The sequence below is a fragment of the Lepidothrix coronata genome, unplaced genomic scaffold, assembly GCF_001604755.1.
Source record: "Lepidothrix coronata isolate B3197 unplaced genomic scaffold, Lepidothrix_coronata-1.0 Scaffold61, whole genome shotgun sequence".
NCBI classification, from domain to species: Eukaryota; Metazoa; Chordata; class Aves; order Passeriformes; family Pipridae; genus Lepidothrix; species Lepidothrix coronata.
This window is the reverse complement of record NW_016690241.1, coordinates 2,025,965-2,041,224: the sequence shown is the minus strand read 5'-3', so window position 1 is coordinate 2,041,224 and position 15,260 is coordinate 2,025,965. Positions and strand designations below refer to the sequence as shown.

Below are 15,260 nucleotides of genomic sequence, written 5' to 3'. Positions count from 1 at the left end.
CTGCTAGTGATAGATGTATAGGCTATGATGCAAAAGCACCAGCTATTATAGCTCCAGTGAAATATATACAGTACCACGCATACTAAGGAGTCTCATAACCCAGGGTGATGCTGAGGAAGTAAGTTTTCATTTATTTTCTCTTAAAAGTGCCAGAGGATATTTGGTTTTGTTTAATTTGTCAGAAAAAAATGTGTCTTGCAAGCTCTCCTGGAAAATGTGCTACCATAAGTACTGCTGAAGTGTAATGTCATCTTACTCTGTGTCATCCCTCACGTGCTCATTCTGCTGGATTGAATTATTATAGTCATATTAGTCTGAAGTTTTTAAAGGCTCTGATATGCCCATGAACTCATGGTGCTTTACCCCACAACTGTGCTTTGCTGAATGGGCTTACCTAGGTATTTCCATACTGTGAGTGTATTTTATATGTAATTGTTAGAAAATAGATATCAGAAAAACTTTGATTCCTTTTTTTTTTTTTTAAATTCCTAACCCCTTTTTTAACATTTCAGTAAAAAATAGTCTGAGAAAAATGTAGAATGTCCTATTTCTGCCACAAGGTTCCTTACCTGAAAAGACAAAAGGTTTTGATGACCTTAATGATAGCATTAAGCTTTGAGTCACCTTAAATAATAAGTCATCTTTAATTTGATTTTTATGCTGAGTTCATATGTTTATCCTCATTCTCTGGCACAAGTCTTTTTGTATTGTGTCCTAAGCTTGCGAGTTTACCTGTGCTTGATCAGTTCATGATCAGATAATTGCCTCCCCTCAAAAGATGATTGAGATTTCCAGATGATAGTCATCACTGATCCTTAACATCTCATCTTAAAAGTACTCTGAGTAAAACCAAGGAGTTTATAGAAAAACTTAAAAACCAACAATAAAACCCCAACTGAATTAAGCAGATATTTGTGGTTTTGTTTTAGGGTACCTGATCATCAAGATATAGCTTTTGGGGCTTTGCAGCAGGGTACCAATTGCCTTGACACTTTGGGCCATTTTGCAGATGGTGTTGTTGGAGTTTATGAGTGTCATAATGCCGGGGGAAACCAGGTCTGTATGCCGTTAATTTTTGTTTTTCACAATGAAAGTCTTAAAAGAAGTGAACGTGAACCTAAGCTTTTTAACTCAAGCAGTTACTATGTACTGGTGATAGGAAGATGATCCCAAATTAGCAGATCAGTTGTTACAACAGATTGACTAAATAGCTTCTCCCAAAGATACATTCAGTGTGCATCACATTATCCCCTTCCTTTGTCACTATTAATATTTGCTTTTACACTAGAGGCCAAAAAAATTCCAGGGAATTTTGTACTTGTATAGAAGGCTTTCTCAGATGTCCTGATTTTCAAAGTGTTACTACAGCTATCCTATGGCTGTGCCCTGAGCATATACACTGTTTCCAACTTTTCTTCTCCTCTGGTATAGTGGAACTTGCTTCATTTTATCTCCATTATAACTAGTCTTAGTTTCTGATCACTGAAGGAAAGTATCTGTTTCATATCATGAAGGGCTAAATTTAAAAAAAAAGGGATGGGATTAGTAATGTAATTTATTTCTGAAACACTGATCGCTTGCAAAATAACATTTAAATGTAACCAGGCTTGGCCCCATGTATCTAGGATTTTGTGTTATACAACTAAATTCTCTTTAATTGTTTGAGAGAAGCTAATTGTGCCATTTTAAGTAGTTACAAGCATGATTTGGATAATTAGTGTGGCTTTAATGAAGTGGCTTCTTTCCTCAAAGCATAGTTAGACAAATGATGACCAATGCGAATGCTGGAGATCAAATTTGAAGGAGAAAGGCATGTGGAGAGAGTCTAAACATCAGTGCAAGATCAGGCTCTGTGTAAGACGATGCCGAGATCAAACAAGCTGGGCAACAGTTACATATAGAACAGCTTTCCTTTGCTCATTTAAGAGTTGCCTATTTAAATGCATTTAACGGAAATTCTTTTGTACCTCGTGCCTTGGATAGGAAGGAACATTTTCCCTCTACCTTTGAGTTCAGCCCTCTTGTGTATTGCTTTCTGGTGGTCTCTATTGTATTAAGAACTACTGTTTCCTCACTGTGGTCCATATGCTTTGTTCAGTGTGTGAGTAGGTGGCCAGTGATGCTGCAGACCAAGCTTTTAGGGGTTTTATGTATGTAATTACATCCTTTTTTAAAATATATATACATATATATAAAGAAGATATGGGGAAGGTGTAACATGCACACACATGTATATATACACATAAATAAACTTTTACCTAAATAGATCTTTGGACAAATATTTTTACATCTGAAGCCCGGTGTGACTGCCTGCTGCAGCTGTGTGAAGCCAGCAGAGGGAGCAGACAGCCAGCTCAGCCCTGAGCTGACGTGGGGACACGGAAGCAATTGGAATTACTGTGTTTGGAAAGGACGTTTTTCCTCTCCTGTTCTGTGGGAAGCAATGAACAATTCTAATGCTCACACATACCTATTTGTAGGATTTTAACCTTTGCTGTATATGCAGAGATAGCATGTGCATCTGTTAATGTACACAATTTTGTACACTTTTTTTTTCTTCCTTTTTGTAGGAATGGGCCTTAACAAAGGACAAGTCAGTGAAACACATGGATTTGTGCCTTACTGTTGTGGACAGAGCACCTGGTTCACTAATAAAACTTCAGGGCTGTAGGGAAAATGACAGCAGACAGGTCAGTATATTGTGACTGCACTCTGCAAACAGTGGGGAAAACAAGGGCTGTGAATGAGAATGCAAGAACATGCACTGGTGATCATCTATAGCTTCTACTCTTCATGCTGTTGTTTATGTGTGTAAAGTTAGGATGCGTGATGTCTAGACAAAGCAGCAGGAATAAGCTTGTGTGTTGAGCTTTTCTTTTCATAGCCAGTGATAATCTTTTGTCACTTTTGTCATGTAGAGGTTCTATCCCAACAGGGGCCTTATGTAAAGGTTTCACCCAACAGCACTGATGTGTAACAGTCTTAAACTGCCACGTCTGTTTTCTGAAATAGATTCTGTATTCCACAGTGTGTTTTTGAAAGGTCTTACTAAATGAAGTTTGAAGATTGTGTAGTCTGTGTCTCAGAAGAGTGTTCTTTGGCTTTCCTTCTATTCAATGGTGACCTGTTTATAAGAGCATTAGACTCCTTAAATTTTTGTATTGTAACTCCTTAAATTGAAGTATTGTAACTTCATCTATTTCCCATGCCTGAGGAAAATCACATTTGCAGAGTCATACCATCTTTTTGATCTAGTCATGTAACAATTTATCTCTTTCTGCTAAGTCATCAGTTCTGATCATCTGCCAACTTCCTTGCTTCTGCATCTCCATTTGCACACAGATAACTGAAACTCTGTCTTTGATGAGGGAAGAGTATTCTTGCCACTTTTCAGAACAGGAAACTAAGCAAGATTTTCTTGATAAGGTTTACAGGGCCCAGTATGTTAGAAAAATAAGAGAAAAACCTTGTTTTTTAACATCCCGTTTCTGGGATTTACTCTGTCCTTTGACATCACGTTAGGCAAAGAGCTTTTGACAGCACAAGTTGACTGACTGGTTGTCTTCTGCATAACTGAAAGATGTCTGACAAATTTCTGCATTTCTGTAAAGTTGTCTGTATCGATTCTGCTTCTTGCTTCTCTATGCTCAGTACTGTAGTGGTGTGTGTATGGATTTGAAGATTTTTAGTTTTTTCTTCAGATCAAAGGTTTCATGCAGGTAACAGGGTATTTGAGAAGTTCTGAATTAGAGGAGAATGGCTTGGTGTATTCTGCATGTCTTGCAGAGTGTTAGCTTAATGAACAGCTGTTTTGGCAAGGCTTACCATAACTTACATACTCTTATTCAAGAATCATCTAAACTGCTACTATTACTGCAGTTTTCACAGCTTTCCCAGGCACAAGCTAGGAAAGCTTATGAAGACTTGAAAGGACAGGATGTAGAATTCTTCCTTTTCCTGCCTTTCCAGGTCAATAACTGTGTTTTCTCTTCCAGAAATGGGAACAAATTGAAAGCAATTCTAAACTGAGGCACGTTGGCAGCAACCTCTGTCTAGACAGCCGAAATGCCAAAAATGGTGGTCTCACCGTTGAGATCTGCAATCCTTCTTTGTCACAACAGTGGAAATTCACACTTAATCTGCAGCAGTAGAAGGACTTACAAGCAAAATGCTGTTTCAGCTGAAAAACATTGGGCAAAGTTTTGATTGAATTACTGATGTATTTCTTAAAACTTTCCATGGAACTTATATACCTCAGTATTCCACCTTTATCTGAAAGTAGAGTGCTGAAGCAGACACCAGGGATCCAGGGAACTCAGAGCACTGCAAAGATGGCACTGAGCATTACTTCGCACCAAGAAGGAATTGTGCTACAACCTTCAAGGTTCCTTTCTGTCTTCAGTTACTACTTGCACAGCAGATAATTAACTCTAGGAACAACTGACGTATGATAAACAAAAGGATCTGAAGAAACACCTGTGGGGAACAGGGTGTGGGAGGGAGGGTGGGAAAAATTACTAGGAGAAGGTCATTTGAAAACTCCATTTGCATAGAAGTCATGGTTTGTTATTTCCAGAAACAGAAGTGTCATTTTGAAGTTGTTTTTTTTTCTCCTGTGTGTACTTGGTAATTTGAATATGAACTTTTCTATGATGGACTCTAAATATAAATATATGAAAGTATATATATTGTCAGCTCCCAATGATTTATATCCTGCAGTTATCAACAGTGATTGACATATGTATAACCAGAAATTGGATTGGAGTGCTAGGAGAGAGAAACTTTATGAAGGTGCGGATTTTGTGCTACTGGGTGTGATGTCCGTGCTAACACTGGATGCTTTTGCTTTGCAAAGTGGATCTACTTCTTAACACTTCACCCTTACTGGAGAGATCATGAAACTCAGGAGGAAAAAGAAAATAGCCGAAAAAGTCAATGCCTCTGCCCAGATGATCACTTGGATTGTTTATTCCAACTTGGAAATTCATTACATGTGCTCTGGATAATGTTAAACTTGTACTTGATATTTGTGTTGATCATTTCTGTAGTACTTAGTCTTTTAAATACTTCTTTTGTTATAAAATTATATAAACCGCACAGGTCTTTTATGCAGCGGTGTTCGTTCAGCACAGTTTCATTCTGGGCCCTAATGAGAAAAATTTGTCTCAAACTCCCCTTTTGAGCTGTAGAAATAAGTTACATCGCTGATGACAGCACAAGATCTGAATTTTAATTTGCAAGGATAAGCAGCTATGTAATATCTCTGAATTGCACTTGCTTAATCTATAGACCTACTACTGGGGAATTTTCTTCCATTTTGTTTCTTTAAATGGAGCTTTTGAGTGGATTCAGGGTTGGCTCTGGGAGTCAGCCTGGATACCTGCATAGCCTTTGTGTTTTTAACCATAGAACTTGTGCATTTTGCAGCTTCAGTCCAGCTGATGTCATTTTTATGAAATAATACTGTCAAAGTTAACCCCAGCTTTGATGTGTCCTTTCTTATGTTTGCATAGACTATATACTTTTCTATTAAAAGCAAATGCTTCAACGAGCTTTTAAAATGAGAAGGCAAAGTAAATAAGTACTAATAAGTGAGACAGTATTGACAAAAATTAGTGCAGACATGAAGTGCCAGGAAGTGGTTTTGGAAAGATGATGATCTTGGAAAAATGAAATTGTTGATTGTAAGGAGATGAAGAATATGTGCTGTACTGTAGAATGCTGGTACAGTCCCCCTCTTTCTTTGTCCTGGGAGTAGAGTAGTTCCTGATTTTTCATTTTCCTTTGGCTGTATCTGTGCATTAGGTGTAGGGATGGCACTCTTCTGGGCAACATGGCTTTAACAGTGCCAGTCAGTGAGCCCACAGAGACCTCGTGTGTCTGAAGTTAAGACTTGCAAGTACCTGCATGGGGGTTTGGATTTGGATGGGGGCATTAAATCCAGTTTTACCCATCCATCATCTGACTCTTTTTATGAATAATTAATACTTTTTTTTCTTATCATTCACAGTCCACTTTCTCAAAAACTTGCCTGTTTAGAGGCCAGGCAGTGGTTAAACTATTTTCAGCATTTAGTCTCTCCCTGTAGCCTTTTAACCTAGCTGAGAACTTGAAGATGTTTCATAAACATAGCAATAGATTCCTTCATGATTTAGAAATACAAATGCTGAAATATGGGCTCAGCAGCAAGTCAATTGTTTCAGGTTTTTAAAAATAGAATTTAAAAGGGAAAAACACCAGCCCAGTGACTCAGCTTCAACCATGGAGGTATTTCCATTTGCAACTTTGATCAAAGTAAGGGTAGCACTAACTGACATGAGCAGTTGCAACTCTGAATATTGACCTGCCTCTTACCTCTCAATCAGAATTGCTAGTTTAAAAAAAAAAAAAGAAATCCGTATTTCATCTCTTTAGTCTTTAATGACAATAGCAATCATAAAGTAGGAGTATCTTTTCAGTACTTTTTTCAATTCCCCATGGGTGCTGCTCATAGGGGTTTTAATATAGGAGCTGTGTGTCGCTTTTCTTTGAGAGAACGGACAAGAAGAGGTATCCTTTTGTTATGTTTACATGACAGTGTGCCAAAGTTACTTACTGTGATTTTAGGGGTTTTCAATGTTGAAGAAATTCACCCATTTGAAAGATAAATTAAGAGTCCTTGAAGGAAATTGCGATGGAGTCTCCTGAGAACTTTTCTTACCGTCTTCAGAACAAGAATGGTGATATTGTTTATTTTGCAGATTTTCAAAACATAGTTTGAAAACTGTTTTTTTCAGTTGGTTTGAAAAGTCTGCTGTACAGAGCTTGTACTTGTTCATTTTATAGATGGAAACCATCCTTGAAAATTTGTTTAACTTAAATAAAGAACAACGCTTTATAGATAAATGTGTGCTGGTTGATACAACTGAGTAAAACCAGTAAAAGACTGGCTGGAACTTGTACATTCAAGTAGTTTTCAAATGCTTCAGTTCACTTGGTAGCTTCATAAAGTTCCTGTTCTAGAAGTGTGTATATATGGGTGTATATATCTATTTATGAAAAGAGATTTTGTTTGTATGTAATATTATAACTTTGAGGTAATTATCTTATTCTAGAAGTTGTTACATTGAATAGTGGGTTAATGCCAACTGTACAGTCACCTGAAATTATACTGTCAAGGCACCCCTCCCTCCTGCCCCTTTAGGCCTAATCTTCTTGAGACTTCCACTGTCCCTCTCTCTGCTGCCAGAAATCACTGTGCCAGTGATTCCACAGGTCTAGTTTAGAGACCTTGCAAATGATCCTGCACCAGCACAGCTGGGGAGGGAGCAAATCCTCCACGGGAGATGATGGGCAGCTGTGAAGTGCGAGATTCTTCTGCTACCATGAGTGGGGCTGCAGCCAGGGCTTGATACTCAGTCTCAGCATCACCTTGGTAGAGGTGGGCTGCAGGCTAAAGGGGATGGGAATGGTACAATGCTCAAAAAAATGTGTGATCTGTCCAGCCTCAGAGATGCCTCAGGTCAGTTTTTAGGGTACATCATTCTTTCCCACTCTGTGGCATACAGGACTAGGATCTTTGCTCCTGGTCTAACAAACTTAGCTTTACAGTTGGCCCCAAGGACACGGTCAGCTAGCATAACCTGCAGAAGCATCTGTAGGAAAGATTTAAACACTTCCACTCTTTTAGTTGTACTGACAGGAAGATTTTTACCTATCAAGCTGTGGGAAAGGAGAGGTCTTGGGTACAAACTTACCCTCTCTATGTAGCAGAAGTTAGTGACTTTCACAATCTAAATTAAATGAAGGAAATAGGTCTTTAATATTTATGGTTGGCAAAAATAAAAAGGCCTTGTCAAGCTGCAGTAAACAAAAGAAACACCTTTGCATCTGCAGATTGTATCTGAGAATTCAAATGAGGATTCTCCATCTTAAATGCCGTTTGACACGCAGGAGCTGACAGGTGATACTAAGAGATACAACAGGCTTCTGGCAATAGAAGCTTTTAATCTAATCCAATGTTAAATGTAGAAGTCTATCTCTAATGACTCTGCCTAGAGTTTTACATATTTCCTGTGCCTACTGTTCTCGGTTAACTTTAGTATAGTAGCAGGACTGAATGAACCATCCAGCAAATTTTGCATTACTGCTGACCAAAACTCCATTGTTTCCTTTTTACCCAAGTAAATTTACGTGAAAAAAATTTTCCCCATTTGTTTCCTGGAATTTCAGGTCATGCTTTTCTTAGCCGGTTTTCTGCATGGGTTTACTCTGCTTGCTTGTCACTGTGCATAAAAGCAGATGTGTTTATATCCCCTTTATAAGGGCATGTTTAATCTTTGCTCTTTGTGGATTAAAACCCCCATATTTTAAATCCTGAATTTTCAAGAGGATGCCTCTGTGTGTTTGAAAAGGAAAGTGAATATTGGGAGATATTAAAAGGCTGTGATCTGCTTGAGGTAAGGACTGTTGTCTTGTTTGAAGTGGATTCTATAGAGCATTGTTCAGTTCCTTTCTGGGGTGTTAGAGTCATAACCTCAGTTATTTTGTTTAATTTTTGTATATGAATACCACCATCTACTTTGCCTTACTTATATTTATTTTAAATGTAGATTCTCTCTAAAATTTCTATGGTCCTGAGAAGCATGTGTGCATCACTTGTGTCCTCATTCATGCCTGAAACACAACGAATAATTTCATAGCAATAGCTCATTACAGAACGCTCTAGCAAGAGGCTTGTTCCTGTACAGAATGATTTCAAATGAATAGAAGCCACTGAAAAAAAGTCTGGGATAATAAGCCATGATTACAGAATGAGCACAAATGTCAGGGTTGCATCTTCTGTTCGAGTGCACATTTTATTTACAGCTTAGCATCCAGTAGCTATTTTAAGATCTGCTAGTAATCAAGCTTAAAAATTGTGAATAAAGTCAGTCCACAGATGTTCTCTCTGTAGAGCTCTCCAAGAGGTTGTCTGAATGGGTGCAAAATACTCTTAATTTGATTTGATTTCTTGCAGTAGAGCAGCATGTTGTTGCTCTGTATGCAGGAAGATGAACCTGTTGGATTTCAAGTTCCTATTTCTACTCAGCAGATGTTCTTAATCCAAGGATTTTTTGAGGTTTTTTTTTGTTAGTTAGTTAAAAAGGATCTGGAAGTAGCAAATAGCTATGCTTTCTGCCAAACCTATATTAATTGAACATCACCTTTGGTAATCTGGTAAAAAGAGGGTTAGAGAATCACTACCAAGAGTCTATTGTGCTCTGGTAGTGTGGTGAGCACCACTTGTGCAAAAGAGTTTTCTTTTATGCCACCTTTCTTCCTGTCCAACAGATTATTTTTGAGGAGAACGTGAGGTAGATTCCTAGGTGGCAGCTCTGTGCTCAGCTGAGCCAGACTATGTTGCTGCTGAGAGGGAAAGGAATGCTGATCCTGCCTCCTCCCTTGGTCTAGCGTTTGTGCCAAATCCACGAGACGATTAAGTGAATAAAGCAGCAGGCCAAGGTAGACAGAAAAAAAATGTCAGTCTTGGAGAGTTGAGGTGACCTTTTTGAAGAGAGCTGGAGTTGGCACAAAGTGGGAGGGTGTCATAACCAGAAGTAGCTGAGGGGGGAAGATGTTCAACTTCCCTTCCCTGTAGCACCAGTGGAACGTAAAGGCCGTTTGTCCATCCTGTGGAGCAATAGGATATAACATCTCTTCAGGTGATTGCTACTCCCTGCTTGTCACTGTGAGATTTTGGGTACAGTTTTGTCGCTGTCACATGCTCATCTGTGAGCTAGCAGCATGTAAAGGAGCATTAGGAATGCCTCACGGTGAGGCAGTGGGGGTTGTAAGGAAGGTTGGCAAAAAAAGCCCAACAAAAAACAAGGGAAGTGTTACTTTCAGTAGCTGAAAGCCCTTTGAGCTTGGCTTAACTCGACCATAAAATCAAGCCTTATGTTTTCATGACAGAACCTGAGCTGAGGGATGTTCTAGTTTGCTTTCCTGTTGAGATGCCTTTAATAATAATAATAGTTATTATTATTACTTAAACCAAAACAGCCTCACTGCTGATATCTGTGTCTAAAACCAGCAACACCTATACTGTCAAGAGAGGAGAAATGGGGCAAGAGAGACTAAAAGGTTTTAAGTTGCATGAAGGTCTTTGTTTCAACATCAAGCTGATGTTGAATAGAGAGTTTCCTACTAGAAAGTGATTTAATGCTTTTGTTTAGACAATCTGGAGAAAGAAAATGCTCTACCTTACATGTAGTTTGTGTGGTATGGAGCACACCATACTAGTGTTATGCTCTCTGCCAGCTGGTTTCAGAATTGTATGAAGATGTTTCTTTTGCTTTTCGCTGTTGAATGAGTTGAGAGAGGGTGGCATCTTTGGGTCACTGGTGAGGGTCGGGGCTTCTGTCACGGCAGGAGATACAAAAGAAAATGACACACATATTCTTATCTTTATGTCTAGGTAGAAAAGATGGGGGGGAAAAGTGAAGTGGAAGAGAAAGAGATGCAAAGTTGAGAGGATGTGGAGAAGCAGCTGCAGAAATGCAGCTTGGAATGTATTTCAAAGTCAGTAAATTCGTAGTTTAAGGTAAAATGAGATCTAGCTCTCCTGTGCTCTACAGCATAAGCTGTAACATCTTCAACAGCGATATCTGTGACAAGTCCTCAGCTTTTATATCCTGGATACAATTTTAAGAAGTTTTTAGGGCATTCAGTTTTCAAAAATAAAATTTAGGAATTTAAAATCTTGAGAAACAGATGAATTTGAGAATTAGGAAATCTTACTCTTCAGCTGATCTAATTCTTTTGTTAGCTCTTCCAATATACCTTTGCTTTCATGAATAATTGGTTCCAGGCTGAATGTCTAGCTTCAGCTCCCAGCCATTTTGTCTGCTAATTATGTTTGATTCCTTAAAATATTCTTCATAGAATCAGAGCTTCTGGAATATGATTGTTATTTCTTTACTTTTCCCCTTACAGACTGAGCCTTTTAAACTGGGTGAGAAGCAGGCTTTTCAGACCATGCATTGCTACAGCTATTCCCTGAGCTCTGTCCTCAAGGCAGATGGAGGGATGGTGAGGTATGAAGGTCCTCCTCTCAAACCCAGTAAAAATAGGTTGAGGCCCTTATGGTTGTTAATTGTGCAAGATTCCTGCTGATGCTTGTCTCTCACACAGTACTTGGGGCTTTCTGACGACAGCCAGGCAGTGCTCTGAGTCAATGATCCTGAGGAGGGGTACATCTTCCTCGGCTTCCAGCAAGGCAAGGTAAATCAATGCTGGGCCTATAGGTGGTTTTTTTCTGGATTAAATCAATAAAGAAAACACTGATAGGTGTCCACAAGCAGTGCTTGCAGGCTGCTGTTCTGAACTAATGCTCTTGAGGTTCTGTCAGTTTGCTCAGGGAACATCCCAAAAATTTGTTGTCCATATGAGAATCACTGTTGTGATTCCTGTTTTTCAGAGCGGGATTATGTCCTGGAATATTTGCACAGCGTGCTGGTAAATCTTGAGAGACAGGGAAAATGGAATAAGGGAGGCAGACATAGCTCAACTATAAGCCAAGTGGCACAGGGTGGATGCCATGGCCCACTTCCTTTCCCTGTTAATTTGAAATTCTTTATCAGCAAGTAGCAGGAAATGTCTTGCTACATCTGATTTGAGCTGGAAAGGCATGCTGACTGACAAGAAGAGGTTAGATCGTGAACAGAAAGGAGTATATGGATAGGGAGTTAACGCATGGCTGCTCTTGGCAAATAGCGAATGAAAAGGTGAAAAAAGATGTTTTCAGGTATGAGATTGAAGGACAAAAGAACTTCATATTGTTGAGAATTATGCCATGGATGTAACAGCCCTTTCAGTGGAAAACAGGACTGTAAAACATGCAAATACGTAAACATGCACCAGAGGAAGTCTCTAAGTCAGAGATTGATAGGAGCTTGAAGGGCAGGTGGAGGAAATACTACTTGGTCTTAATCCCTTTCCTGTGGTTTTTCCTTAGGCAATTGGTTAAGGGATTATCTCATCCTTTGGCCCATGCTGGCTAACTGTTTCCAGCTGAAGTGTGCTGAGTAGCTCATATTGGAGGCTGAACAAACACATGGATGCACGGAGCACCTTGGAGGACAGCAGGCTACGTAAGCAACAGTAAGTAATGACCAAGCAGCTGGTATTTAATATGCTAGGTGGAGAATCCCATCTCCAGCTCTCATTTCAAATTGCCTTTCTTGCTACAGCTTACTTACAAAGTGGCGTCCTTTAACCTCTTGCATAAAATGTGAAAAGGTTTCTGGTTGATTTTTATGTTATAATGGAAAATGGCTGCAGAAAGTTTTGGGATTTCAGGCTTTCACATAGAAAGAGTAAATATGGAAAAAAAATGAGTCTAGAAAAGATTAGGAAAATAATTTTGTATTTTGTTGTGAATAGGGGATCAAATTCCATACACCATTTTAAGAATTTTATTCCTATTCAAAACTGCTACAGATGTAAATCCATAAGTATTCGCATTCTTAATAGCCTCTTAGGTAGAAGNTGACATTCTGGTGTCTGTTCATTGTACAAGTCCCTAAGGATGGTCTTTGAGAGCTTCTGAAGAAAACAAGTTCTACAGAGTTCTGAAAGCATGCCATGGAATTTGCAATTAACCTGGATGCAAAGATCTTCATGCTGTGTCTAAATTTTGACCTTTGTCAGCAGTGCCTGGAGAATGGCTTGTATGAACTTCTGAATATCTTCACCTGGCACAAGGGGGGTCTTGGTTTGAGATGGGGTACCCTGGGCTCCATTTCTAGACACGTTATGACAAAAAGGGCAAATGGCTTTTGCCTCAAGAACCCCTGCACTGTGGGATTAGTGGGAATCAGCCCTGTTGTTTTGGCAATGCCAGTACTACTGTATTTCTGTGATCCATTTTGTATGGATTAAAACATTTTCTGGCATGAAGCTGAAGACATGACCAGCCTGCATGGAGCAGAGCTTAGCCTGGCAGAAGTGAGAGGTACCCTTGTAGCAAGCACTATCAAATGGCTTTCCAGAAAAATTAAAAATAAAGAAAAGCACTTGCTTATTTAGATCTGACCAAATAAAAGATCGTTTCATGGGGGACACAAAGGGTGGGCCCAAATCCCTTTTAGCCTGCTTGCTCCATTCTGGCCTTGCCTGAATATTTGCTTTGGAGATGGCACTCACATCAGCCTTGCTCCCTGTGCCCACACAGGCTGGAGCAAGAGTAGCCCCAAATGTGTATTGCGTGTGTTGTTGAGCTGGGGGTGTAATGTGTGAAGAGCTCTGTTAGTGTGATGATGCTTTCTGGTTTGTCATGGGTCGACTTTTAGGGCAGGGGAGGTTTACCTGCCCCTTGCAGGAATGATTTGGGTGGGGTTGTACGTGCAAAAGAGGCTCTCTGAGCATAAGGTAATCCCAGAGAAAATGCTTGTCTGGATGGTATGGTTATTTCTGTGTTCACCTATAAATACCACCCCCCTGATTTTTTATCTGTGGGAAATGTCATTTCCTTTCCCAGCACATGAGCTTGGCTTCCCTTGTGGGGAGAACTGGAGTTGTGCATCCTGTTTGGCAGCTCTGTTTTCTGTGACTGGGTGTCCTGGGGCACAAATTTCTTTAGGAAAGACAGAGATGGCAGCAAGACAAGTTTCCTGCCAGTTCCCTTGTTCCAGTTTCTTCTTTGTGGCAGAACAGAATTTGATTTTCTTTCTCACTATTATTATGGGCTGCAAAGAACAGCTCTTAAATTAGCCCTGAGGAGGTGGTAAGGTAGAGGAAGCTCGCTGCAGGGAGTTTGGTCTGACGCATGTAATAAGCACAAGCTCTACCTGATTCGACTGATGAACTCTGTCATATGCACAGCCCTCTCCTCAGTTTGTTTTTGTTGTTTTAATTAGCTTTTGGCAGCCATGCCAAACACAACTCCTGCATCTTTTTCCAACCACTGCTGCAATGTTACAGCAAAGTTCTTCAGCCATAGCTTGACTTGGGAGGCTCGGGTCCATCCAAGGAGCATCCCGTGAAACTCAAGGCCTGTGTGAAGGTGCCAAAGGTCTAAAACATCTCACAATAGTGATGCTTTATCACCTTTTCCTAAAACACTCCTGCTCCAGATTCTCCCCACTGCTTTGAGCAGCTCAGAAGCCTACAGGTTTGCTGTTCTTGCTGCTTCTTTGGACACTCAGAATAACAGAATATGCTGACTTGGAAGGAACCCATAAGAATCACTGAGTCCAATCCTTAGCCCTGCCCAGGACCATCCCCAAGAGTCACACCATGTGCCTGAAGGTATCATCCAAATGCTTCTTGAACTCTGTCAGTCTTGGTGCTGTGACCACTTCCCTGGAGAGCCTATTCCAGTGCCCAACCACCCTCTGGGTGAAGAATGTTTCTTTAATATCCAATCTAAACCTCCTCTGACACAACTTCAGGTCATTCCCTTGGGTCCTGTCACTGGTCACCACAGAGAAGAGATCAATATCTGCCCCTCCTCTTCCCCTCACGAGGAAGTTGTAAACTGTGATGAGGTCTCCCCTCAGTCTCTTCTTCTTCAGGCTGAACAGACCAAGTGACCTCAGCCATTCCTCGTTCCTTGAGGCTTCCCCTCAAGGCCCTTCACCATCTCTGTTGCCCTCCTTTGGACGCTCTCTAAGAGCTTAATATCTTTCTTATATTGTGGCACTCAAAACTGCTCACAATATTCAAGGTGAGACCACACCAGTGCAGAGCAGAGCGGGACAATCCCCTCCCTCGACTGGCTGGCGATGCTTTGCCTGATGCCCCCCAGGACACAGCTGGCCCTCCTGGCTGCCAGGGCACTGCTCACTCATATTCAACTTGACATCCACCAGAACCTCCAGGTCCCTTTCCTGGCACTGTAGAGGGCAATGAGTTGGGCCCTTCAGCCATACTGTGTGGACATGACCCATGTGGATATGGGCCTGGCATGTGTGACACTGGGCATGTTACCAGTGCCTCTGCAGGCTGTCCCTCTCTGGGGGAGACTTCTCCTCAGCCCTGGGGACTGTGGAACGGTTGCATTACTCCAAATTGAGAGGATGGCCTGCCTGGGGGTGAAAGCATCCCAGACCACCTAACTGATGGGGAGGGGAGGCAGCACACATACCCCCTCAGTGCCCTGCAGCATCATTGGGCAAAGCAGGATTTAGGTCACCTGCCTAGGGAGCAGTTTGCTCTCTGCTGACTGCCTCTATCGCACAGTCCTGAGGTGCTGACAGGAGGGAAGGGCAACTTTTGAACTTAATTGTAAATCCCTC

At 40.7% G+C, this 15,260-nt stretch overlaps 1 protein-coding gene across 2 annotated transcripts in view; it reads left to right on the top strand.

Annotated features, from left to right (window-relative positions):
- GALNT2 (polypeptide N-acetylgalactosaminyltransferase 2) overlaps positions 1–15,260 on the top strand; it is a 124,893-nt gene that overhangs the window by 85,903 nt on the left and 23,730 nt on the right. The window contains exons 14-16 of one of the 2 annotated variants that reach the window (XR_001875243.1): positions 930–1,056; positions 2,571–2,690; positions 11,978–12,123. Coding sequence is in view for 1 of the 2 variants with exons in the window: in XM_017817525.1 (XP_017673014.1) it covers positions 930–1,056; positions 2,571–2,690; positions 3,996–4,151 (403 nt within the window). In the remaining variant the exon portion in view is untranslated. Of the gene's footprint in view, positions 1–929; positions 1,057–2,570; positions 2,691–3,995; positions 6,391–11,977; positions 12,124–15,260 lie in introns of those variants that run through there. The other variant, XM_017817525.1, reaches the window with a different exon arrangement.